This window comes from Stegastes partitus, unplaced genomic scaffold, assembly GCF_000690725.1.
Source record: "Stegastes partitus isolate 25-593 unplaced genomic scaffold, Stegastes_partitus-1.0.2 Scaffold888, whole genome shotgun sequence".
In the NCBI taxonomy this organism is placed as follows: Eukaryota; Metazoa; Chordata; class Actinopteri; family Pomacentridae; genus Stegastes; species Stegastes partitus.
The window spans coordinates 1-27,741 of record NW_007578619.1 but is presented as its reverse complement, the minus strand read 5'-3'; the positions used below and the strand labels follow the sequence as shown (position 1 = coordinate 27,741).

Here is a 27,741-nt window from a genome sequence, read left to right as displayed (position 1 = left end):
AAACAATAATCTCTTTTTCCTATAGTTTAAAGAAGAGAGGCAAATTATTTGTCTTACATTGTGCAAAATAGGTTGGATGGTTTTGATTATTAGCTACGAAAAACCTCAAACTATTTTGACAACAGCTAATGTCCTCTTATCACAATTTGATACACCTGTTCCCGTAGAAATGTCTGTGTTTACATTTCATAGAAACTGGTTCACCAACTGTGCAACAATGCGTCTTCTTCATTTTCGTTTTTCCCCCAGAGTACAGGTGACACAAAGTCCTGCCTATGGCCGCAAACCAAATACCTACTTTGCACAATGCGACATTCATTGTAAAGACTGTGCACTTCAGGTGTGCCTGACTGTTTGTCTTTCAGTGTTATTATTTGTCAAGTGCAATGAGCTCAGAGGTGCTGAGCCGTCACAGAAGAACTTGGATAATTGACTCCTTTGAGATTGAAGAGGAGAACCAGGGGCCTTTCCCTTATGCGCTGGGCAAGGTGAGAAAACCAAAGAGAACTGGTCAAAATCCCAAATTTCATACACTGACAGACCTTAATAAAGTTACCAGATATTATTAAAGATCTTCAGATGATCAATTCTTTCATAAGCTGTCTTGATACTGAGCTTTACGTTGACACCTGCAATTATTTTCTCCTTTATTCAAGTGCAGCTTATACATTTGTCACAGTGTGCATTAATCACTCATAGATGATCATCTCAGGCTCCCAAACTCTGACTGCAAAATGCATAAACTTTTGTTGTAGATACAAATTGAGCGGGAATATCAGACATTCTTTGAGCTGTTCGGAGAAGGAGTAGACGAGGAGCCGATGGGAGTCCTCTCCATTCATAAAGACTCTGGTGAACTGTTCGTCCACAAAGCTGTGGACTACGAGGAGAGAACGCTGCTGAAGGTAATGCCAAACACTTTGTAATACTGCTGTGGAATTCTGCTCACTGATTTGGGAAGAGAAATCTGTGTTTACAGTGGTTAGTGATGCTGACTTAAAGGTGGAGTATGCAATTCTGATCGGTACATTTTTCAGAGAACTAATTTAGTGAATGGCCTGTTTATGGTCATGGTCTGTTTAGTGTGTGAGCTTAAAGAAGGTCGGCATCCATGCAAAGAGCTGGGAAAAATACAGAGTGGCTTACGGGGAGGGAGGTTCGATGGAGGACAAAGGGAGATGGAAGAAAATGGGGCAGTGGGAGTGACAGTGACAGTAAAATCTTACACATTATAACTGAATTACAGGCGCCACCTTTACTGCTTTTGCACAGTAAGCACACTGGAATGTCTTCAGGCTTGTTGCTCCGAATACTTTACCCTGGAAGATGGGTTGGTTTCTGCGTTATCATGAGTGTGACTTTTTAAAAAAAAGCGTGTGAATTGCTTACATTTTGTTATAGGTCACACGTTTTTGTCAGTATGTCGGAAGAGAATTTGTCTGAATGCAAACTGGCTATGTGGATTATTACTGTTCTGTGATGTGAAAAATTGAAAACCGGTTGAACAGTTGTTGCTTTCATTAAATTCACAATATCCAACAATTTAATCCTACTATTCCTTCACATTGTCACTAACTTTGACTATTTTTTTTTGCTCTGTAGCTGCGATTTCAGGCCAAAAAGACAGATTTATCAATTGACACCAGATTAGGAATTGAGATTTACATACGGGACATCAACGACAACCCACCGCTGTTTCAGAGGGATCTGTATGAACACAGCGTTGGTGAGGAGAGCACACAAGGTAAAGAATGTTGCTCTATTTTCGTCCTACGATTTAAACATTGCGTTTTAATTAAACGTCTTTCTTGTTTCCAAACAGGCTCCAATGTCTTGACTGTGTTCGCTCACGACAGGGACAAGAGTGGATCGCCAAACTCAACTTTCCACTATGAAATCAAATCTGTGTCTCCAAACGTTCCAGACACAAAATTCTTCATTGATGAGTTCGGAGGAATCTCATTTAAAGGATGTTTGGATCATGAGGCAAGAGACTTTTATGCAAATATATCAGAATTACATCTGATGCAGGCTACAGTACTTTGTAAAGATGGAACAACGGTGGCATTTCAGGGCGGTTCATTTCTTTTAGCAGATGGAAGACGCGTAGGTTGTCATCCATTCCTGCACGTTTTAACACGACGTTGCTTCATCCAGCCTGAGGTGTAATTGCAGGGCCCTACATGAAAAAAAACATGTGTGTTCAGAGTTTGGCAAAAGGAATGTTATTTAACTGTTACTCTTAAAGCAGAATGAAACTCACTCTGTAATTTTGGAGAATAGGGTCTAATAGTCCAGCTCCACTTTACAGTCTCACACATTAAATGCCCCCCGAAACCTTAAATAAGTTACTGTAAACATTCTAATATCACAAGTTTTAATCCTGAAAAAGTTGTTTTCACTTAAACTTTTTGAACAACATGAATTTCATAAAACTTTCTGTGAGAAAACTGTTTTACCAAAAGAGTCAAAAACACAAGATTTGGTTAAAAATACAAAACAAACCTAAAAAAAAAAACTTCTCAGAATATAAAGATAGAACAATAATGTTGCAAAAAGCAATAAAGCAAAACAACTTGGCAGCTAATTAGAATCTAATTAGCTAATTGGAGCTAATTAGATATGAGATGATTGACATGTGTGGGCTCATTACATTTCTTTGTGACCCAAAAATGCAATGTCACAAATACGTCCCACAGAATATTGCTCTCTTTAGTCTAAGAAACTGATGCTGTAAAATGTTGTTTTATTTTATTAAGTCGGAGTCATTACACCACCAGAAGTTAACAGTAAAATACAGAATTTAATGTTCACAGAATTACACTGTCAGTATTTTGAAGTAAATTAACTGAGTTTCTAAATGTAGATCTTGACCTGATAATAGAACATAATACATGATGTTGTATTTATACAAGTATGGAAAGTATGTACTCTTTAAATGCTGCTTGACTGCATGCAAAGTATTTTTAATAGAGCTATTTCCAGTGATGGCAAGTCATTGAATACATTTACTCAAGTCTTGTATTTGGGTACAGTTATGAGTCCCCTTAAACTGCACTACATTCACTTGATAAATGTAGAAACTAGTTACTTTGTAGATTTAGGTTAACAATACAAAATATGATTTACGAATAAATTATGATGTCATTTTATAGATAAGGAAAAACTTAATTGATCCCTGAAGGTAAATTTACAAGCTACACAACAAATAAACTATATAAAGTCATTACATCACCTTCGACAACAAAGTGATAATAATAATCCATTAATGTACATTGTTGTGAAATGAGCCATTCTACATAATGAGTACCTTTACTTTGGTCTTTAAATATATTTTGATGCAATATTTTTGTAATTTAGAGTATTTTGCATTGTGGTATTCGCACTTCCACTGAAGTACAAGATCTAAATGCTTCTTTCTACTCTGACTATAACAGTACATGACCAAGCTGCACTGTGATTTTAGAGATTAGCCAAACAGTGTCAGTGAAAATAGATCTGTTGCAGTAATTATAAAATAGATTTCTCTAAAATAAACAAGGAGTGAGTATACCTGCAACATTAAAAACTAATTTAGAAGTATACTTTGTGCAGAATAATCAGGCAAACGGATGGGATACATGTTTAGCGGTGCATTATTCTTTTAATCTGTTAATATAACAATCTTAATTTGCATGTGTTTAGGTGACTGAGATGTTTACAATACTGGTGGAGGCCAAAGACCACGGTGAAGTCATCCGCCTGTCCAGTTCAACCACTGTGGTCATTCATGTCCAGGACGGCAACAACCACCTTCCCATCATCAGCGGTCAAACAGTAGGCAGCCGTCTGATAAAAAGCAACACTGTGCCTGTGTTTATGCAGCAAGTTTCACACTTTAAATAAGTCATATCAGCTCTTTGAATAAACAGTATGATGGAAAAACTGAAAGCACATGTAGGGAGTGTAAGAAGGCTCTTGTGCAGATTTCTTTTACTTTTTAAAAAAAAATCTATGCACCTTGGATTCAAACAACAGGGCTCCAGCAAAGTGACAGAGCATGAGGTTGGATCGTCTCCTCTGCGGCTGCATGTGACTGACAAAGACAGCCCCAACAGCCGGGCGTGGAAGGCCAAATACACCATACATGGAGATGAAGGAGAGCACTTCAGGGTAGAAACTGACCCAGACACCAATGATGGAATCCTGACGGTAGTAAAAGTAAGAGGTGTTTGACTGCATGCTTTACATTACAGTGACACCCACTTCTGTGTTCTATGTAGGTTAATTCCTGCACCCATGTTTGTCATGCTTGGTCTTGAGGTTAATGTTTTTAACCTCTGTTCTCTAACTACTCATACTCCCGTATGATTTCAGGCTTTAGACTTCGAGGCAGGTGCACAGAGAGAGCTGTCAATCTCAGTGGAGAACGAGGCGCCATATTTCTCCTGTAAAGTGAAAGACAAGCCGTCCTCGGGCCTCTGGACTGTTGAAACCACTAAAGGCGATGATGGTGCTGTTCAGCCTCATTCTGTTAAAGTCACCATCGAAGTGGAGGATGCCAATGACCCCCCAGTGTTCAGCGTGGCAGTCAAGGAGGCCGTGCTGGAGGAGAACGCAGCCGTTGGAACCTGGGTTGAGAAAGTGACCGCTGTGGATCCAGACTCCAGCCATGCACGAGATTTTGTGTAAGTGAGATGCTTAACCCTTTAAGCTCCAAGTGTTTCCCTGTAAGGTTTTTGCTCCTGTCACATTTTATTGAGCTCATTTTGCACTGCAGTACAAAATCCTGCATGACAATGGAAACAGCACAACCATGTCTAGAGGTAGAGAGAATTCAAGTTATAATGCCATAAAGGATTTTGAAAAAGAAGAAAAAACTAAAGCTGAATTTTACTGATTATTTATTTTTTATTTAAAAAAAAACCCAATAACAACAAAAACCTAGAATAAATACATACAATGTTTTTTCAAGTGCCCATATAAGTAATATTTGAAAAACAAAGGTGACATTTACATTCTGCACATATTAAACTGTTTATACTTTTACAAATTCTATCAACTGTACATTTTTCTCTCTACTCAGCGCATCAACTCTAAATATTTCACCATGCTGAATGTATCTTCCAACAACTTGCTGATGCATACCATTTTTTTTTTTTTAGCAATGCTGCATTAGTTTTATTGATCCAGTATGTTTTAATTTTCTTCTCAGTCTTTCTAATTTGTTTCTTCTTTGTTGTCCCAGTTTATAGACATGTACGGTGAAATATTTAACTTTTCATTTAGATTTGCTTCATTTTCCCAACAAAGCCACATATCATACATGATCAGTTTAATCACCATGACTTTAACATATGTAGGATGGGCAATTCCTTGCATTTTTGTAGGTTCTTACTCTGACAAACACTAACATTAGCAATTTTCAAAAGATAATATGCTATTTCAAACCTCGTTTTGGAATTTGGAGGGTTAATTTAACATGTGTGAGTTTTAATATGGCCCCTTCTATATCAAAGTGCATTGTGTTTGTCCACAGTTACAAGGTAGGACATGATCCTGCCGGCTGGGTGACAGTGGATCCACACACAGGTGACATCACTACCGTGAAGCCACCTGACAGAGAATCTCCTCATGTTGTTGACGGACTCTACACCATCTTACTGCATGCAGTGGATGATGGTAAACACACACTCTGCATATGAAAAAAATACATCTAAAGAAACTGCTTTGTGACCCTATTGTTACTAAATCTTGGACAGGTGAGCCACCTCAGACAGGCACAGCCACACTGCAGATCCACGTGGCTGACCAGAATGACAACGTGCCACAGCCGACAGTAGACTTCGTGGATGTCTGTATGTCTGACAGCCCCACGACCACCAACATCACAGCCTTTGACCCTGACGGAAATCCCTTTGGGGGGCCTTTCACGTTTGAGCTGCTGGGGAATGTCAACGGAAAATGGAAACTCAATCCTGCATACGGTTGGAAACAGCTATGATATGGGATCAAACATTACAGAGCAACACAACTGCTTCATTTTCTATTTAAACCATTTCATTGTTTCTCACAGGTTTCACAGCCGGCCTGGTGAAGGAGTCCAGTGTGTACGCTGGTCCGCACACAGTCAATGTGAAGATCTCGGACATGCAGGGACAGTTTGGTGTTTACAACCTCAGCGTGACTGTGTGCGACTGCACCGTGACACAGAACTGCCGAAGCCGCCGAGCCACTGCAGGAGGAGCTGCCTCTGGTGCTTTAGGCGTAGTGTTCGGCTCACTGTTTTTACTTTTATGTAAGGAATGAAACCGCAGCCTTTTGTTTAGTATTAAAGCACACTGTGATATGTATTTTTACAGCCCTGTTAACTCACTCTAAGTTGTTTTGTCATCTCACAGTTATGCTGCTGATGGCGGTCTTCATCTCCTGCAAAACAAAGTTCCAAACTTTGCCGCCCGATGATTGCTCCAATGATACACTCCTCAAGTCAAACACTGAGAAACCAGGAACTGACTGCAAGGTCGACCCAGAGAGACATTTGCAAACAAAATCCGTGACTGGCTTCAATGCAAATATCAGTGAGCATTTCTTTTTCTTTTAAAAGGTGCCGGACGGTGTCCTCATAGTGCCGGCTGAGAAGAAACAACACAATGCAGCCATGTGGCAAAGTCAGCATGATGGGAGGGAAAACATTACATTTTCATCAAAGGTGGGCATGGATGGAAATGTAAAAAAGGTCAGTCTTCTGCTGCATACATGAGTGAAAGCACCCTTTGGAGAAAAAGAAGACTGTCATTCATAATGTGTGAACGGATTGCCCTTTAAATCAGCTGCTGTTCTTGTCATTCAACTCCACAGAATAATGTGGAGCAAGGCTTTGCCTACAAACACTTTGAGAATTACAGGAGAGAAGATGTTTCCTACCTATTCAGCAGCACTCAGGACCAGGTGATATAAAGACTCATATCACAAGTGGATGTTCAAATATTCTTTATTTTTGCTCATCTTCTGTTTCAATCCCTCTTTCGTCTAGTCTCAGATGGCCTGGAATTCTCTAGTTGCGAATGGCCACAACCACAACCACACCTACCAGGTAGTACAGCAGTGGACAGGTTTGGGTTTCTTAGTTTGACATGACGGAAGAAACTTGATCTTTGTGTGAACTTTTGTTTATGTACAGTCTGAAGGCATGAGCACGATGGATTACCTCCACAAAAGGAGCTTCAGCTGTATCATGGATACAACCATCCTCAACCTGCTTCACTCGGTTGGTAGTGTTCCATCATGTCTACTCTGCTACACTGTAAATAAACATGAAAATGTTAAAATAAACACTGTACTTACAGTTGCCCTCCATCTACAGAAACTCTCCTCTCTCCAGGAGACGGAAAATGATTTACTGGACTATGAGCCTCACCTCTATGCAGAGGAGGGAGACTCCGACAGCGTCCCGGATCTGGAGAAGATTCCCATTCCTGACGACGATTCGTTTCAGAAAGCACTGAAAGATCTGGGCCCAAGTTTCAACCAACTGGCTTCCATTTGCCAGCCGCCAAAAACACAAAACTGAACAGATTCTTTTCTGTGCGTTCCATGTATGAAGAAACTAATTTTAAATTGTGGGATTTCTTTTCTTTAGGTGAATTAATAAAGCTCAGTTAACAGTGTTCCAGTTGGATTTTACAGATCCAGAGAGGAGAGCCAGTGTGTTTTATCATGTTATTTAATAGCAACTGTTACACATGTTTCTCCATAGTTTTCATTTTACAAATAGGGAGAAAAAAACAAAACAAAGTACTTCTGTCTGTCAATTTTGAGAAGATGGCCTTTCAAGACCTCTTTGGAGTCACATTTGTGCAATCAGACAGTCATAAGTTAATACATTCAGACATTTAGAAAAAAAAAAAGAAAAGAAAAAAAAGACATGCCTGCTGGTCTTTTCAAAAGACAAATTCCACATTGCATGCTTCCAAGCTAACGATGAATACATTTGCTTTAAGTGCACAGCTGCTGGCTTTAAAAGAAATTGCTCTCCCATTTCATATAAAGGATCCAAAGTACAAGATTCCCTAAATGCACATTTGGGATAAAGAAAAAAAAAACAAAAACATACCACTTAAAGTGCTTCAAAATGGGGGAGAACAGGGAGGTACTTTTTAAATAAGTAGAAAACTACAATATTTACAGTAGCATTAACAAAAAAGAAAAGCCTTTACACTCTCCCGCTGCCAACTTTTGGGAGTGCTCGCTGCTCGGTGGTGCTCTGTCCTTTGCGCCCACGGCCTCTGAATCCTCTGCCTCTCAGGAAGCGACCAGGCACGCCAAACGTTTCAATGTTCAACTTTTTCTCCTCCGCCCAGGTAGTTCTCCTGAGAGCAAAAAAATAAAAACTGAATATGTTGCAGAGCTTGACAAAACTCTGAGGCATGACAAACAGCAAAAGCTACCATAACCACCTGGGTTTCAGATCTGATGAGATGTTATCAAAGAAGCATTTGGTCTTGTCGTAGTACTTCTCTCCCAGAGTTTCCTCCTCCTGTATACCCGGGCTGTCCTGGGTCTCCCCAGAATCAACTTTCTCCACTGCAGCAAAGCAAAAAACAGCCATTTGTTTGCACACCTAAACTTTTATACTCAAGTCTAAGTGAAGTGATCTTTAAGGCAAACGTACCCACAACCTCCTTCGTAAGATCATCTTTAAACTGAGCATTTGCCGTTTCAAAATCAAAGTCTGACTCAAACTCCAAAGTTGTAGCCTTGGGGTTTTTCACCAGAAGTTGGCCTCTCCTTCTGTTCCTGGACCTGCGGCTGCCTGCAAATAAGCACGAAAGACCTCCAAGTATGACAAACACCACTGTCAAACTGGTTTAGTCACCGTTAAGAGCAGGCTCAGCTAGTCCAGGACCGTTTGTTACGTCATCCGTTGCTTAAGGACAAAATGACCAAAGTTTGTTTACTTGAACAAAATTACTTCTGCCTTCCTCAGAAACCTGTCAAACAGTCAAGGCCAACCACATTCTGTTAATGAAAACTGGTTTATAATGTACATCTTTTCTTCTTATTGTTACCTTGTTTTTGCCTTTGTTTCTGGTTTTCAGTGCCTTGGCCTTGAACCTTGGCTGCACTTTGCTGAGATGATGCTCTGCCTAAAACACAAGTTAACTGTGAGGTTTCTTGTTTATTTGAGATTAAAAACAAAAAAATAAAAACTGCTGTGAAGTCTGCTTACGGGTGGGTACATTCTCCTTCTGAACCTGGGAGCCGTCTCGACCAGAGCGCTGGTTGGGTCGGACGGGCTGTCTGCTCTGAGGCTGGGTTGAGGCCTTCCCCTTTTTCTGTGCGGCGCCGGCCAGAGGCACGGTCTGGACGGCCTGCTCCACCATGGGGGCTCTTCTGGCCTGGCCGTGAAGTCCTGGCACTGAGGGAACAGGAACAAACACGGTGAGGCTTGAGAAAGTCAGAATGTGACATTACGGAGCCGTCTCCTGCAGATAATTATTCATACCGAGGCCCAGTGCTGCATTGTACTGCTGGTTGAGTAGAGAACTAGCAGCCAGCTGGTTGTAGGTGGGCATCATGTCCCTGTAAGGACTCCAGCGTGGGTGATACGCAGAAGAGGAGCTGCCAATGGATGACTACGATTGCAACAATGAAAAGAACTTTGTTTTAGTAATCGCTTAATATTCTATTCATGCCAAATGCTTCTAGAATGACGAAAGATTGAATCAAACAAATTTCCTTTTACACACACATAGTACCTGAACAATGGCAGGGTCTCGAGGCAGACCATGGTGTGGCTTTGGAGGCTCAGACACAGTAATATCTTTGATGTCACTTCCTCTGAAGATGATATATTCATAAATTTCATCTTTGGGTGGAACTGGTCTGTCTGTGTGGCGGTCCTCTGTGCCATAGGATTTAACTGGTGAAATACAAAGTTAATTTAGAAATTTGTTCAAAACTTAGAGAGATAATTAGGAGGAAAAAAACAGACACATTCTCCACAGCACCAACCTACCTTTAGCCAAAGCCACCGTGGACCTGTCTGTGTCGACAGAAGACAGAATTCCCTCATAACGAATCTGTGCCTTGGATATCAGACTTATTTTACTGCCAATATAAGGAGTTCCTCCTCCAGCACTCATGTTTGCAGCCTTGAGCTTGAGCAGCAGCTAAATTACAGAGCAGTAACCCACGGCACACAGACTGATCAGCAATGTGCGCAATTAGCGGGCACCTGTGCGCTTTATAAGACTGGCGGTGACGCAGCTCTTAGCAGCTGGACGGTTCAGCTGCGCGTAAAACGGGGTTGGTTCGTTTAGTGGGTCCGCGTACACCAAAAGTAAGAGACAGGAGCAGGTCTGTGGAGTCTGCAGCCTGTTATTAACGCAAACATCCCACCAGAACAGGCTGTCAAGTAATCCCAGCAAGAGTTCGATAAACTTACTCTGATTCACAATGTTGAACCATTTCTGATGAATTACACTCACCAGCATGTATTAAGTAGAACTTTGTCCAAATTAAATCAGGAGAAACAAGAAAATACACTATTTGGCTAATTTGTTCCATATAATGTCAAATCAACCCAGATTTGCTAAAAAAAAAAATACAAATAAATAATAATAATAATTTTAAAAAATTGGACAACAAAATTCAAAATTCAATTCATTTGAACTACTTTCAATTTTTAAAATACAAAAAAAATTTTGTCAATTCAATATCGATTTCCTTTTTTTCTTTTCTTTTTTCCGTGTCTCTCTTTACCATTTGTTTTCAAATGTAATAGTTTATCATTTTTTCTTTTCATTTTTGGGCAAAATTCTGTCTGCAGATTTCTTTATATTCTTTGTACATATAATGACAATAACTAGACTCCTATGCACACTAGTTTTTGTGGTCCTTAGAATGAGTCCACATCATCATTTTGGCATGTCATAGCTGCAATAAAAGACTCAAAGTACTGGCTACCCATCATGAAAGGCCTCAAAAGTAGCTGAAATATCGACCAAATAGTGTATTTTTAGTAGAAAATATGGATCCATCCATCCATATATCGACTTTAGGGAACTTTTTGGGGCCGATGCCATGCTCATTTTAAATTTTGTATATGTTTCCCCCCACTTTTAATGGTGAATAATTAAAAGATGTGGCCTTTGTTGGAGCCATTTGATCAGCTGAATGTGTTGAAAACATTTTTGTCTGTTTCATCAAATGTCATGGCTCTGTGAGTTATGTTACTGGACACATTGAACCCTAAATATGGCCTCACAAGTCAAACTATTTAAAAAAAGATTAAAACAGAGACTTCTCTAGGTGCGAAAAGAGATGAAGGATTTAAATCCAGGCAACAATGTTGATCAGAACTCAGTTTTTGCCCCTAATTAACACGTTAATAAAGACTCAACAAAGTCCTTTTTCCTGAATCCTGAACACTGATCCACTAATACAGAAAACAATGAATGTGAACAGGATGTCCCATTTTCTGACAGGCAGAAGTTATTCTACATTTTCAACTGAAGACATTCAGGCGGTGTCTCCAGCTGCAGGGCGCTTCATAGACAGCACGATTTGAATTTGAATGAAAACCACACCACATTCAGACCTTTATTTAACCGCATTAAGTTTGCTTTTGCCTTGTGTGTTCATAATAGGCAGCACACGTGGGGGTTTAACCGCACTAAATCCCGTGGCAGGCTGACAGCTCGGGACATTTCCTCCGTGCAGCAGGGTGGGGCGCCCTCAAACGCCTCTTAACAGCTACTTCACTCGGCTTTACCACTGCAGCCATCTTGCACAGCGCACCGAGCGCGAATAAACCCCGAAATTGGGTTTGTTAGCTCGTCGCAAACCACGTTATTGTTCCACCAAACGTCACATTGTGGGATTCTGAGACGGAATAGCTGTCGTGCTATCGCATACACCCCGGCGTCGAAGTAGCGTTTGATGAAAACATTTTCGCCTCCAGTACGATGTTGTTCCGCCTCATGCATCCCCTGGAATGACAGCTGAAGCCATTGGTTCCGCCTTTTACGATGCGCGGCAGCCAATCACAGCGTTCGGTGGCTCCTGCTCGGAGACGTTGAGCCGCTGTGCGCAGGCGCATGTCAGTTGGTAAGTACCCCGCTGTACAGAAGCTCGCAGGAGTGTGAAGATGGCGGTTGGCTCCGGCCCGCTGGATGAGCTGTTTTTACACACAGGGCTGAATAAAGCGGTAGTTTGTCATCCTTTACGGTCTGTAGACTCACAACTGTCGTTCTTGTGTCACAACAACCACTGGGGTAGGCACCAGGCAGCCGGTAATTACATGGCTATAGTTCCGGGACAAGGGGGTAGCTCGAGCTAATGTCCAGCTGGGACTTGGTCAAGACGATTGCTGAAGCAGGTACGCTGTAACTACTAATGTTGTTTTCCTCTTTGTCTCTCCGAGTGTACACGAAAAAAACAAGCGCCGGAGCTGACACAGACAAGTAGTAGATGTGCCGTAGTTTTGCCCCATCACACTTAAGATTGTTTGTGCTCCTTGTTAAACAAGTTGAAGTGCGGGGGGTCTCTACAGTAACGAGCTCCCCATGGTTCAGCTATGGACGCGTCGACGGCCAGCACGGACTCCGCTACGGGACACGACCCTGGCAGCAAAACACTTGTTGTTAGCGGCGGTGCAACTTTTCTCCCTAATCACCAGGGGAAAGTCGGCTCACACTCAGTGCAGACTTTCAATGGGAGCCAAACTATGAACTCTCACAATTCAGGAAGCGCTGGGGAGACGACAGTGACAAGCGGCTCTAGTAACAGCAGCAGCCCCGCGACGTCTGTCACCGCTGTCAACAGTGGACCAGTGTTGTCCAAAGGGCTGCCCGCGGCCACGGTGCCCCCCTCGTCCAACAGCGTCATCCAGACGAGTGTTGTGACTTCGGCTCAGACGACGGGAGCCACCGTGGCGCTCGTCAGGCCGCCTGTGCAAACCGCCGGGTCGGGTGCAACTTTGAATGGGAACAATACCGCGAGCCCCGGTGTTGCTGTCAGCGCGAGCGCAGGTGTCGGCGCTCAGACTCCGCTTGTAAACAACAGCCAGCCGTCCAACTCCGTGTCAGTCAGCGCAGGATCGCACATCATCAAGGCAGAGCCACCCGCAACAATAATACAGTCAGCACCGCAGCCTGCTGCAGCCGTCTCTCCCGGAGCCGTCAGCGCCCCCCGGACTCCTGTGTCTGTAGCCGCCGGTGCTGGAGGGATCAGAGCCCTGACGCCTCAGATGTTGGCCCCCAGGCTCCCCCAGACCTCCCCGGGACAGCCCAGTGTTCACAACATCCAGCTCCCCCCGGGTGAGTGGACTCACAACTTTCACTGATCAACCATTTTTGTTTCGCTTTATTTGCATCTCTAACTGAATAATTATATAGTTTAATATTCATGCAGTACATAGCGCATTGAAAGTGCACATCCAAATCTTTAACCCTCCTATCATCTTTGGGGTCAATTTGACCCCGTTCAGTGTTTAAAATCTCTAAATAAATCATTGACATATTTTTTCAGTTTTATTTAAAGGGCTATTTACACATACACTTGGAGGACAATTTTAATTGTGATATTTTCTGGAGGTTTAAATAGCTGGGGTCACATTAAACCCAAGGATAAAAGATGTTAGTAAATTTGAAGGTAATAGGAGGGTTAAATAACACTTAACTTCCAATATGTTGTGCGAGGTGAACCCGATTTAATTGTGTTTACATGGTGGCTCAGCTGTGTACTGTATTTATGAAGACTGGTTTTGACGTTGCTTATTCCCAGCATTTTATTGAGGTAGTACATTGATTTTAAAGTTGTCTCTTACAGTGTCTTTAATCATATTCAAGCAATCGTGTATTTTCTGTCTTGCTTCAGGGATGGTGCTTGTACGCAGTGAGAGTGGACAGCTGCTGATGATTCCTCAACAGGCTCTGGCCCAGATGCAGGCCCAGGCCCAGGCCCAGGCCCAGGCGCAGGGAGGCATGGCACCTCGGACTGCTACACCCACAAATGTGCCTCCAAGCCAGGTAAGATCTCCAAGATTGCCCAGGAAGAGCTTTAGATCTGCAACAATTATGTCTCACTCTAAGTATTGTGGCTTGTGTTAGGGTGTCTACAGTTCAGGGAAGCACCTGTTGATCAGAGTGTTAGATTGCATAACTTAAGTATGGAAAACAGCATGGTTGTCTATCAGTGTTATGTTATTTGTCTTATTTATTTATTTATTTGTTTGTTTGCAAAATTATAAAACTAATAGATTTTGAATTTAGATGTAATATATGTCTTTTCTGCTGGGATGAAAGTGCGTGTTGCTCATCATGTTTTTCCTTCGTGGCACCTCTCAGGCTCCTGGAAACACCATCATCAGCAGACAGGTGTCTTCCAGCACAATCATCCGACAGGGCTGCCCAGCCCCAACATCTGTCACTGCGACCACCACTCTTCACAGACCTCTGATCCATCAGGTCTGTCAGCTACAAAGATTTCTGACAATGCTCATTTCGCTTATTGCATGTTATTGTACTATTTTGTAGTACAAACTGCAGACTTCTACAAATGTTGCAAACTCACGATGTTGCCGGTCACGTTGACCACAGAATGTAAACCTACTTGATTTACACAGAGAGCTGACAACCCACAAGCACCCTGACAGAAGCTCCAATTCCACAATGCCTCATTCATGGTTTGAATTTAAAATGATTTTATTATAATTCACCATGATGCCACCAGTTATTGTGTCAAAGTGACACTAGAAGGATTTAATGTGGGCATTTTTTTTTTTTTTTTACAAAAAAGGCTGACAAAAGATGTAAACTTTTTCAGCATTTTGATTCAAGCTGTGAAGCACTTCTCTCCATTTTAATATGCGCTTGTGATTTCATTGCCAAATTCTAAATTGAGTCCACAGTGATGTTGAGAGCAGGTAGCGATCAGAATGAGCAATCTTCAAACCATTTCTTTTTTTTTTGAGGAAGAGCATCATTTGAAATTCTTTATGAGAAATGCACCTGTTTCCTCTCTTTAATCAGACTTTTACATTTATTTGATGTACTTGAGCAACTTTGAAACAGCTTGAAAACCCACACTGTCCTCGAATGACTTGAAAAGTATTTTTTTTAAATGGTATAACGATCTAAATTACCTATTTTCATGTTGTCTTTTTCTCCTAGAGCTCAGTTGGGGCCGCAGCACCAGGAATGACCCCGAGAACAGTCAGCCAAGCAGCTGGGCCTACAGTTACCTCAGTAACACTGAGCAAAGTGAGTTGTCCACACACCTAAGCAGTCTGCAGTGTACTGTAAACTGTACTGTCTACAAGTTCTGTATTTGCACAAATACAATATCATAAAAGACAAAGCATGCTGTGATGTAAAACGTGATTATTAACAAATTACACCTGAATCTGTTCAGAATCTAAATGTTCTGTGTTTCTGGCAGGAGACAATGGAGAATGTGAAGAAATGTAGAAACTTTCTGTCTACATTGATCAAACTGGCATCCAGTGGGAAGCAGTCCACAGAGACTGCAGCCAGCGTGAGAGAGTTGGTGAAGGACCTGCTGGTGAGTGAGCTTTACAAACAGAAGTCACACTGTTTAAGACATGAAATTAGAGTCTCATCAGGTTTTTAGTGTTTCCCAAGAACATCGACAAAACCTTCACCCAGGAGAGGATCCGTAAACCTATAAATCCTGTAAATGTAACAGCGCTCAGTCACAGCTCTTTATGTTTTTTAATAGGAGGGCAAACTGGAAGCTGAAGAATTCACCAACAGATTGCATAAAGAGCTCAACTCCTCACCGCAACCTTATCTTGTGCCTTTCCTCACGGTAAGAAAGCCTGTTTTCTATGATCATTTTCACAGTTTCATCTTTCAGCAAAGATCATGAGAGTATATGGTTTTTGTAGTACATCGTGTTAACGTGAACATGATCTGTGTAGTGCTGCCATTAACAACAGGTTTTTGGACCAGTTACTTATTGACTATTTTACCAATCAGTCAATAAAACTAAATGGAAAATTCTACTAAAAAGTTTTTTAGATAAGAAACCGTGTTTGCCTCCAAGTTCTGATTCTGGTGTGAACATTTTCTCAAACACTTATTTAATGCAAATTCTAAGGTAGCAGGTACACAGCTTGATGGCTTTATGAGTGTATTTCACAGCTACAAGGACAAAAGATATGAAAAAGTCCTACGAATAAATCAACCACACCAACAGTGCTTTTGTTTTTTTCTGATAATGCATTTAACTGAATAACATCTGGGTGTTTTCTATTTAGGTGCTTGTTTGTTGCGCTAGCGATGCTGTGGTATGCTATTGAAACTTTGCGAGCCACCCATCCATTTTCTATTCTTGCTTTATGCTGTGGAGGGTTGCGGAGGTGTGCAGAACACCTTTTTGTTTTGTGATAACTTGAAGTACTTACATACTTTTGAAGTCTCGGGCGTTTTGAAACGTTCTGTACTCTGCTGCAGCTGCCATTGTCTGAAACTGTAGCATGACTGGAGTCAGGAACAACTGAAGTCATGCTGCAGCAATGACGTAGCGATACAGAAGAACGAACTGAAGCATGTTAGAAAAGAATGAAAACCACGTGTCTGTTTAGAATATTGACGAAGTGTTTCCAGCGTAGGCGTCATTAACTGTGCCGACTAATTGCAGCAGCCCTGTATTTGTGTAATGTTTGTTGACCTATCTGTGTTTTGCAGAGAAGCCTCCCAGCCTTGAGGCAGCTCACCCCAGATTCTGCAGCTTTCATCCAGCAGAGTCAGCTCCCCCAGTCAGCCTCAGGTCCAGTCTCTTCCACCTCACCCACCCCCACAACATTGGTACTGGGCAACCAAGTCCTGCGACCAACTGCTCCAACCAGTAGGCCTCAACTCCAGCCAGGCATCAACAAAGCGGGACAGACGCACTCACTGGTAACTGATATTAAGTCAGATCTCGGCTCAACTCAATTCCACGAGTTTGATTTGTATTTGCAGACGTATTCGTACACTTACATGTCATTGAACAATACTCTGTTCTTCCTGAAGTGTTGAAAGTAAAATCTCTTGGCAGGCTATAAAATCTAACAAAGAAGCTATGAGTAGAGCTAAATTCTAAAAGATCTTAAACTGCCTGCATAAAATTGATACCATTTAGATGAGGTAATAAGAGGATTGTAGCAATATTTTAAACAGACTATTGCCTTTATTTAGTACCACAGGTTTCTTCAATAGTGTCTGTCATTCTGCCTATTTGAATGAAGAAATGTACTCACTGTGTCATTATATGCATCACACTGAACACGGACAAGAGAAGTTAAAAAGAGCATTTTGTGGGGAATAAAGAAGAAATCAATTGCCAAGCACGGTCAACGTAATTGCTTGAGAAACCATCTTCAAGCACATGATTTTCCCGTGATGAGGAAATTTCAGAACCACGAGGCCACAGTCAAACTCCCTGGATGTAGCAGCAGAGAGACAGTTCAAATGGCAGAAAAAGAACCATGGATAATTTTGAAACAGATAGAAGCTTACCACCAAGAACAAGACAGAACACTCTGATCACACCATATGTTGCTATTTGAAAGAAGGTCGGCTGCATGAAAGAAGACTCAGAAAGACCCCACTTCTGAAAGAGTTTGCTAAAATGCATGCTGAGAAGTCACAGTGCTCCTCGAAGAGCGTCCTTTGGACAGATGAAACGAAGCAGATAATCAGTAAGGCACATCGGCTCTGCGTTCACAGATGAAGTAACCTGCTATGAGTTCAGTATCCAACTGGACATAAGTGAAAAGAGCAGAAACCTACAGTAGGGAGGGAGGCACCCATCAAACCTAGAGGAGCTGCAGGAGTTTGCTGAAAATAAGTCAAACTACCAGCTGAGACGCGTACAAGTCTCATTAAGGACACAAAAAGTGCCTGACTACAGTGATCGCCTTAAAAGAGTGCACTACATAATTAAGGGTACCAATACTTTTCCATTTTCATCATTTTGTGTTTAAAATAATATGCTGCATTGAAAATGAAAAGCTAAGTCTCTGTTCTATTAAATATGGAGCAGAGAATAGTGGATGCCAATTATTCTTGTCAGTTACAACTTATTTCAGAGAATTTTCTTTTTAAGTGTAAAAGTACCAATAATTCTGAGCCACATCTGTCATATTAAATAGCAGAATCATGTTTTATTCACCAAGTACAAGGAATTCGTTAGCGCAGGTGTCGGAACAGAAAAGTAAAGAAATAAGACAGTAACACAATATTGCTGAAGTGACAATGAACAATACAAGACACAATGTAATCTGGGTTTTAAACTTTACCCTTTCAGATCCTTCAGCCTCAGCAGCAAAGAGCAGTGTTGAGACCTCAGGTAACTTTACCGACGACCCCCGTGATGACCATCAGGAATCAGGCCCCTGGTCGCATCATGCTGGGACAGCAACAGGTGCAGCTTAAAGAGCTGCAGCCAGGTGAGGATGTCAGGTTAACAACACTTCTCTCTGTCTCTGCTTTTTGTTTGGCGAGCAATAGTGTTTTTTTTGGTGAATCGAGGTAGTCTGTCTCTGTCTGTTCTCTGCCAGTTCCCTTGAGGCCGGAGGTGCAACCTGTTTCCAAACAAGTCTTTGCTGCAGCTTTGACCCCGGCTCAAAAGAACAAGCTGAAAGAGGCGGGTGGCACTTTCAAGTGAGGAACATTCAAATCAGTTTTATTGTTAATGATAATCCTAGACGTTTTAGTATGAGTAGGTAGAAAATGAGATGTCCAAGCAAAATATAAATGATGGTTTACATATCTGTCAGTGTTTGCACATTTTTGCTGCTTCAAAAAACTTTTCTGGTTAAATTAGTCTCCTAGCAATATAGTGTGCCATATTTCAGTATCAGTGTATTGGATGGATATTTGCATCTATGTTGACAGAGACGATGAGGACATCAACGACGTGGCCTCGATGGCCGGAGTGAACCTATCAGAGGAAAGTGCTAATATACTAGCCACAAATTCTGGACTAGTGGGAGCGGTAACACATTCCTGTAAGGACGAGGCTTTTCTCTCGTCCACGATGCTGCAGAGGAGAATGCTGGAGATAGGTGAGACTCTGACATCATTATTGACTGTATGATATCCGTGCATTGATCAGTCAGTCTCACGCATCACTGTGTCGTGGTGTTTGTGCTCCAGGCAAGAGGTACGGTGTGACAGAGCTTGGCGTGGACGTGGTCAACTACGTCTCTCACGCTACTCAGCAGCGACTTCAGAACCTGCTGGAGAAAGTCTCTGAAGTAGCCCAGCAGAGAAACATCACTTTCAAGGTTTGTTTACATTATATGGACAGAGTAAGATTTTTCCCTGTAGGTAAGATTTAGCATTACTCAGATTCAGAAGATGCCGTGTATCTTTGGAAGATGGTTTCTAATATGCAAATGACAAGGACTTCTCATTGCACCTGCTATAGTCACTACTGTCCTGACTCATTTTCTTTTTAACATTGTAGTTCTTTCTGAAATAACACTGTAACACCTCTGTCTGTAGCAGGAGGATGACAACTACGAGCAGAGCAGCGATGTTCGTGTTCAGCTGAAGTTCTTTGAGCAGCTGGACCAGTTGGAGAAACAGCGAAAGGAAGAACAGGAGAGAGAAATCCTCCTGAAGGCAGCTAAGGTACAGCATCCCCCACAGATGTCAAAATGATTTGTTCACAGGCTACCGGTGAAATTCCTTGACAAAGTTAAAGATTCTATATGCAAGCCTTTCAAATAGGAGCAAACAACTGTTTCCTATGTGAAGATATAGCGGGGTAATGGTGTCCCTAGCAGAAAAGGAAGTCAAAGTCCCTCTGTGTGCGATTCAGTGTATTTTGTAATGCCATTGTGGGCGAATGGTTGGCTGTGGTGTGCACAACCTTTCTGGTTATAAATGAAATATGAAGAGAAGCTGTGGTGTGGCTACCTGTTTGCTTTGGTCTGAGGCACAGGTTCTCTGGTTCTGAATGTCTTAACCTGTAGCTTTATGTTAGCTACGTCATAATCTGTGATTCAGATGATGTTACTCAAACTCAGTGTGAAAGTACATTTGTTTATTTATAATCAACTTGATCTAATAAATAGATAAAGGATGGTGTGAAAGACTGAAAAGGCAGCTCAGGTAACCGTCAAAACAAGCACATTGTTGCCTTTATGTACTACATTCAGCACATGTCACTGAGGATTTTGTAAACGTTTTTTAAGTTTTAGCAAGCACCATAGTTTATTATTTTGTGGTTGTACTCTGACATCTGTTACTTTTGAGTGTTTAAATTAAACCACTCACTGACAGCATAACAACAACTGTTTGGCCTATATTTAGTGTTTTGGCATCTCCCAGCTTGTCTCTTCTCTTGTTATATTGTGTACAGTCTGACAAAAGGTCACGAGCAATTGATTTTGACTCACCATCAGGTTGCCTGAATCCAGCAGCTTCTAAGAAATGTACTGTGTGATTCATCAAATGGAACTTGGGATAAGTTTGCAGCAACAAATGTAATCATGTGACATTAAGTATATAAGGATTCAACATTTCCAGTCATCTGGGCATAACAAAATAAATTCAAGTAGTGAACAGGCTTTTATTTAACAAGCACAGTTTAAAACCTTTGCAGTTCTATATGCAAATATTGATGATATGGGACTCTTCAGCAGACTTTGGACAACAAGTAGTTGATGTAGAATCTGCCTTTCAAAGTGACAGTTTTCTGTGTATTTGTAGATATTCGTGTAGAGTAGAGAGCTCAGTAATTTTCAAACACCTGCAAATTCCAGAGTCTCTGGTCTTACATCACTCCTGGGCTTTTGGTCTTTCTTCTGCCAGCATCAGCTATTAATTAATTGTGTTTTGCAGTCTCGAGCTCGGCAAGAGGATCCAGAGCAGCTGCGTCTGAAGCAGAAGGCAAAGGAGGTACGATGAGAGAAAGACACGCCGCAAGTTCTCTGTTTCTGTACATTCACGCACTGCATGGCTGATTTCAATGTTGGAATGCGTGTGTTGTCCAGATGCAACAGCAGGAGTTGGCTCAGATGAGACAGAGGGAGGCCAACCTGACAGCTTTGGCAGCCATCGGCCCCAGGAAGAAGAGGAAGAATCTGGACTCTCCATCCTCCTCTGCTTCAGCCGAGGTAACATTCAAGACAGTCAGACTCCCTTGTTCCTGCTTTCTCTTGGCCTGTTGTTATATACAACCCAGTCACACAAAAAACACCTTTGTTTATCTTATACTCTCCTTGTAAACAGTTGTTTGTATTGCTCCGTTAGCAAAGGCAGAAATAGCCATAAAGTTCTGCAGAGGGGAATTTGATATGTCATGGCCTTGCATAAATGCATGTGGAAGGCAGTTGGTGGTAAACTTCCATTGTGTTGCTTTTTGTTAAAATGCTACTGATGGCAACAATATGATCAGGCTAGAAACCTAATGTATTATTCAGTACAAAATATGGGTTAAGAAGAAGTAGCTAATTGTAGCACTAACAGTCATTTCTTCTCCCTGGTGACTGTATCAGCCAGACGAAGTTGATTTGGTTAGATCAAGCAGAGCTGCACACTCATGCACATTGTCAGCTCACTCATATAATCACACATCCCAATTAAACACATCACGTTAATTTAACACAATCCCACAGTCATCATCATTTGTAAAACGTTTACAAGCGATTGCACAATATTATCTGCATTCTTACCTGACCTAATGAAGAGTTAAAAACTAAGAAACACAAATCCGTCCTATCATTTTCCCCATTGACCAAAATGCAGTTCTGTATTGTTACGGCCTGTCTCATCAGGCATTGGGCATAAGGCTAGTTACACACCTGTACACATGGACAGGTTTATAAATCTGTGCACAGTGCTGAAACATACAGATATGCTGACTCAGTTCATACCTGCAGGCACTTTAAAGTTTCCCATTCAGCCTGTGATTCTTTTCCAGCCATCTGTCTTTTCATTTTGTCAGTTTCAGCTGTTTATCTATATACTTGTAACAGTTTTTCTATTATCTCCAGGCAACTATGTCAACAATTTATCCACTACTATGCACTTTCAGGTTATACTGCTCACAGGATATATGTTTTTCGATCAAATCAGAATATTCTTTACTTCATGTAAGAATCACTGATGACCAGAGTAATGTGCACGTCTCTGGACTGCAGGAGAAACCTAACCCACTGAAACTAGTGCAAAATGTATTTACAAACGGTAAAACAGTATGTTGTACTACCTTATTTCATTCTCTTTGAGTATATTCTTTGGAGTTTTCAATGTTTTAGCATTTTAGATACGCTCTTTGTACTGTTACAGGACAGCCATCCAATTTTGCTGTACTTGTGTAATGACAGTAAAGGCACTTGCATAACCTAATTAAAGTGTTTACAGGAAGGCCATTATCATACGATGCAACTGCTCTCCAGCTCCATACTGGTCAACAGTGTTACTTTAATTATAGAAGTAGGAGAAATATGTCAGTAAAGGTACACACAAGATTGACCTTTTCCAAATGATTCCCTCATCAGACCACTCCACCCACCCACTATGCTCACCCTTTGTTTGTCCTCACCTCTCTCTCTCTCTCTCTCTCTCTCTCTCTCTCTCTCTCTCTCTCTCATGTTGCAGGGATCAGGAACAGGTCCCTCTCTGTCTGGTGGATCTGGTTCTTCAGGATCCAGACCCACACGGCAGCGCATCACACGCGTCAATCTCAGGGACCTGCTCTTCTGTTTGGAGAACGAGAGATTCACCAGTCGCTCCCATTTCCTCTACAAGGGCTTTCTCAAATAGGCTTGATGTCAGAGAGGAGAGGAGGACGAGGAGGAGGGGGAGAGGGGAGAAGAGAGGAGTGTGTGAAGAGACCAACCGCTCCCACCGCTGAGAGCATGAGAGACTCTTGAAAGCGAAGAGGAAGAGAACAGCGACTTGGCGCATTTTAAGGTTTTTGAGGTAAACCTGATAACCTGAGATACAACAGCAGCCATACTGGATGGCCTCTCTACCTCCCTCCCCAAATAAGGCCTGTTTTCTTTCAGAGCAGCCATTGACTGACGCCCCTTTATTCTCCCCGTACAATTTCTTTTTCAAGATGGTGCAAAAATAGTTTTGTGAGTAAGGGTTGTTTTTGTATGAACAAATGACATATTGTATAATTATGCACTGTAACATAGTACAGTTTATTTTCTAAATATTTGTGTGCACATTAGGCTTTAAAGCAATGAAAAATCGTGTTTTATTAGACCACCAACTAATTTTATTAAATAATGATTTTATTTTTGTTTTTTGTCAGCTGAATTAGTTTGAACTCCAAACTGTGTAACCTACTGAGTTGCCTTCCTAACTATGAATAAGCCATACAACCATCCCTAAGCAATTAACCCTGCTGTAACTCATGAAGCCGTAGCTCACCCTGTATCTCTCATCTCCATTACTTTACTTGATTTTTTTTCACTATATTTATTTACTAAATTTAAGCTTAAATGAATGTTTAGTTATTTATTTAATTTCACAGTTGTTTCATGTAGCTTAAATTCAAAAACAAAATGTGCATTAGGAATGCATAGGAATGTTTCAGAATAGTGTATAGGTTTCAGTGCGTGAAGACAGGTGTGCTCTTTGTTTTGTTTTGTTTTAATCTGTCAAATTGTTACTTTTAAATTAGCTTCACATGTAATGATTTCTAAAACGTAAACAGGTTTCAGAAGGCTTTTAACCTGTATTGCTATACCAAACATACATCTACCTGGAACTCTATTTTTGTAGCTGCCCACCAACACACATTTTTACTCTTCTAATGAAGACTGACAATGTCCTCCAATCATTTCTTTACCTGCTTATATTTTGGTGTGCTACTGGACAGCCCTTTAGGTTCATAGTGTCTATGACGTAAGAAACTGGAGTTTCTTCCTGTATATTTGTAAATGTTACACCTAAAGTTTTACACACAGTTTTGTATAGATTTGAGAATTTATGCATACAGAATTAAGAAAATCACATTTTCTCTATTGAAAAGTTTGAATAAATAATGATTTTACAGTAACTGATTTAGCTTGGTGTTTAAAGATGTTTCTTTTTTTTGCACTAGGGGGCAGCATTGCATTAGTAGAACATCTGGATGTTTGTAGCGTGTGGCACTAAGAGTGCAGAGTGAGGCTTTGTACGTGAATGAGCTGAATGCCATTAATTCCTTCTTACTCTACCTGTTCAGAGATAATTCCACTTAATCCTCTAACATCTGCAAAGCCACATGTAGTACACAATGCGTGTCCCCTGGGTCTCCACAGACTTCCTTTGAGCACAGCTCCCATGAGCACAGCGCTCAGCTCTTTACCCAGAATAAAATCATCCACACAGTCTGCTACCAGTCTGTGCACTTCTTTGTTGGGCTGTCTTATTTGAGTCCATCTCCATTATCAGCCCACACACGGTGCACTGGCAACAGCTGCCGCATCAGCTGCTAACATTCACCACAAACCATGGGCTGGAAATAATTAGGCCATTCTGCCACTGGGACAGTAGCCTGATGTTACAATGATTGGGAGCAGCTTTCATATCTGTGCTGACCAAAGAGGAACAATAATATTTGGAGCCATCACTGGTGATGAGCCACAATTTCATTTTCGATAATGAAAGTACATCTGGGAGCCACTAGGTGGCAATAGCCCATTTCCCCCCCATGACAAGATTCATTTGAGGCTGACATGAACTCCAGCTGCATCTTCAGTTTCTTTTTATACTTAAACCCTGGTTACATTTGGTTGCCGATAGCGTTCATATGTTCATGTTATCCTCTGCTCGATACACAACACAGACTACTGGGTCAATCTGTCAGGCACTCCCATTTTACATAACGTTTGACAAAAAAAAGGAAAAGCAGTCTGTATTGTTGGTAACATAAAAGCCCTGTGCTGCTGTGAGAGAGTCGTGCGTACAGAATCAGTGTGGCCTGACAGTCTCTCATGTGTCTGGTGGCGATTCAGGTAAGGCCTCGGCCCTTGTGCCTTAGCCCAATCCAATATTTTTCCTGGTAATCCCCCTTCCACTCCTCAACACTGCTGCTCTTTCAGAGTTAAGTCCACATAAGCTCCCACTTGAGTGCCAGAGGCAGAGCAACAACAGGGATGGTGCGGTTGCCTAGCAACGTCTCAGTCACTGCACCTGAGGGTGTTGGGTAAACACCCTGAGCCTGCCAGAGGGAGGAAGAGACAAGTGACATCACGGTTTCCTTCCATGACATTTATTAAAGGGGGCTGTTATTAATTTCTTACATTCAGTGTTGTCCTATCTGCTTGCCCCCCAGGGTGAGATTATATAATAAATCAAACACAACTTTATTTGTGTGTTTGTGTGTGTGTGTGTGCAGGCTCATGACTGTTCATCTGTACTTGGCTATGGGTGCTTTTGACAGATTCCGAGATAGGATTTGACTGATGTGATAGTGCTTCACAGCAGGGTGTTCCTCTTGCACTTTTATGATAAGTCTCCGGTCTAAAAACAGTCACTGCTTGTTTACTCTTTCACTGGGGCTCAGTTTTAATGATGGTTAGAGGCTGATGAAAGGTCCCGTAGCCCCCATTACTTTCATGAATTGGAAGGTTATGAAATTCTTTATTAAGGTAAGACCCCTATAGCTATGAATAAGGGGGTCGTGATATTTCTTACTTTGACATTACTTTGCAACCCAGTGAATTCAAAGTGCCATTCGTAATCCCACTGTATTCATGCTGTGAGACAAATGTAATAGTAAAAGTCAGTTAATCAATTTTATCCTTTTCAACGCCTCCTTGCATAATGTTGATTAAGCTTTGAGCTTATGAATAAAACTCCCTCCTAGGACCGACATGAGAATGTGATTTGGATGAAGTGATGTGGCACAATGTGATTCAGTCACTGCACTTTATCATCCATTAGGATTCACAAAGCCAGTAGTCTGTAACCACTTTTATTCTTAAATGAAAGAGAATGGTTTTCAGCCTCCCCAGAGGAATCAAACCCTGAAATATAACATGCAGCGACAGTTCGTTAGTTTACGCTTCCTCACAACACCATTTCCTGTACGTCCCTGCCCTTGTTCCACCGGGGTTAATGCTGACTTTCGGACTCTTCTGTTATGGGGTTGACCGGGGCAGTCTGCTTTGGCCCGGAGATACTATAATAAGGCCAGTGTTTATGACCGCTGCTGAAATGGGTTTGTAAGCGCGGCTGAACCTGTGAGGTATTGACGCGGGGGTTAATAGCCTGTTGGCCTCTTTAATGGAGCTGAATCAGGCCAAGCAGCAGGCAGTGTCAGCCCACAGGAGAAGAGCATCTCCTCTTACAAAGTCATCTCCTATATGAAGTGGGACAGACAACAAAATGTGTTTGGTGCACATACCTGTAGTTCACACGGACAAACGCGTGACATGGCGCAAGCAAACTAAGGTGTCACACTCCATTTACAGAACACGAGCAGTCACTTTGTTCTGTATAGATCGTGCTGTGATTCAATTTAAGACTATTAAACAGATCACTTAAATGTAAATGAAGGTGTTTAGTGTCTGGAGAGAGTAGTTTCCTGGTGTTGACTCTAACATAGGAACAAACTCAAAATAACGACACTAAAACGATGACGTTAAGCAGGTATATTTACCACGTTCACCAATTTATTACATTTACGTGCTCACGTCCGGTAATTAACTCTAAACACGCTAAGTTTAGACTGAGGGAAGTGGAACATTTTTTTTTGGTCATGCACAAAGTTTTGGACTGAGGGTCACTAAAGTTAGTAGGATTATTCATTAATATCTGAATAAAAGTTAATGGTGAGCCATTCAGAATGAATGAATAATAAAACTGTGATATTTCAGTCTGGATCAAAGTGGTGGGGTGACGGATGCTGGCATGGCTAAAAATAGGAATATTAATAGGAATATCTGCACAGAATGAATCAGAAATAAAACCACCAGTAACAGCCTGTTACCCAGACATGGATTAAACCGAGTCCAAGACTAGAAAAAGACATTTAGTGAAGCTCACAAACATTTAGTCTAAGACCCTGTTAGCTATATAACACCACCTTCAAGTCAAACCTTTCACCTCACCTATAAACTCATTTTTAGGATTCAGTAAGACACAGATCATTCATATAAGAAACATTTCCTCTCTTTAGGTAGGGATCACTGTCAAGCATGAATAAATTATACTCTTTAAATAGAGTCTCTTTACATAAAACACATGGAGTATATATAAGAACACCGCGACTAATCTGCTTATGTGTTGTGCACATGGTTAGGTTGTTCCTCCTGTTGTGGCACTGTAATATCATCACTGAATTTACAAGACTAATTCTGTTACACATGTGTGCCGATCAATTATTTATTTCTACTAATGACTGTACGATACATCCATTATTCATGGTAAGTGCTGGTCCTCCTCGAGTGCTGCTGACAGAGGGAAATGGAGGGTCAGATGGGAATGGGAGCTTGATTGTACCTTAAAGGACACCAGAGACTGACTTGGCTGCAAAGGAATCATCTCCTACCATTTAGAGCTGCAGCCAGTGTCCCGAGGAAGGCACTTAACCTGTGGCTGAGGTGAAGATTTACATCCATTTGATTAGAACAGCTGCTCTGTGTGAGGATGCAGCTCAGATTTCCCACTGCACTCCAACATGTAATCACACAGAGAAGTCGGTCTCCGCAGAGCACCTCGGCATAAGCAGCAACATAAGTTCCATGTACTTATATAGAGGATGCTGACAAATAGCACAGAGGGGATCCCA

At 41.5% G+C, this 27,741-nt stretch overlaps 3 protein-coding genes across 3 annotated transcripts; 2 read left to right on the top strand and 1 right to left on the bottom strand.

The window, feature by feature from the left end:
- The first annotated feature begins 251 nt into the window (after nucleotides 1-251).
- Nucleotides 252-7,888, top strand: cdh27 (cadherin 27). The gene is made up of 15 exons (XM_008293436.1): nucleotides 252-488; nucleotides 756-905; nucleotides 1,603-1,744; nucleotides 1,823-1,986; nucleotides 3,685-3,816; nucleotides 4,018-4,200; nucleotides 4,357-4,667; nucleotides 5,519-5,661; nucleotides 5,742-5,966; nucleotides 6,056-6,277; nucleotides 6,381-6,502; nucleotides 6,587-6,691; nucleotides 6,841-6,930; nucleotides 7,016-7,075; nucleotides 7,163-7,888. The coding sequence occupies exons 1-15, from the start codon at nucleotides 387-389 to the stop codon at nucleotides 7,550-7,552; spliced, it is 2,541 nt and encodes an 846-aa protein (XP_008291658.1). The 5' UTR covers nucleotides 252-386; the 3' UTR covers nucleotides 7,553-7,888.
- On the bottom strand, nucleotides 7,690-10,127 carry LOC103365882 (protein LSM14 homolog B-like). Its single transcript, XM_008293437.1, has 8 exons — nucleotides 10,001-10,127; nucleotides 9,741-9,904; nucleotides 9,488-9,617; nucleotides 9,212-9,400; nucleotides 9,051-9,128; nucleotides 8,654-8,794; nucleotides 8,439-8,565; nucleotides 7,690-8,351 (listed from the first exon to the last, which is right to left on the bottom strand). The coding sequence occupies exons 1-8, from the start codon at nucleotides 10,125-10,127 to the stop codon at nucleotides 8,195-8,197; spliced, it is 1,113 nt and encodes a 370-aa protein (XP_008291659.1). The 3' UTR covers nucleotides 7,690-8,194.
- Nucleotides 10,128-12,115: 1,988 nt separating this feature from the next.
- Nucleotides 12,116-24,025, top strand: LOC103365879 (transcription initiation factor TFIID subunit 4-like). Its single transcript, XM_008293433.1, has 15 exons — nucleotides 12,116-13,304; nucleotides 13,864-14,015; nucleotides 14,334-14,453; nucleotides 15,159-15,248; nucleotides 15,427-15,549; nucleotides 15,727-15,816; nucleotides 16,698-16,910; nucleotides 18,301-18,442; nucleotides 18,554-18,656; nucleotides 18,891-19,060; nucleotides 19,152-19,282; nucleotides 19,503-19,631; nucleotides 20,847-20,903; nucleotides 20,999-21,121; nucleotides 22,608-24,025. Exons 1-15 carry the CDS (start codon nucleotides 12,563-12,565, stop codon nucleotides 22,770-22,772), a joined length of 2,550 nt encoding a protein of 849 aa, XP_008291655.1. The 5' UTR covers nucleotides 12,116-12,562; the 3' UTR covers nucleotides 22,773-24,025.
- Nucleotides 24,026-27,741: the final 3,716 nt, after the last annotated feature.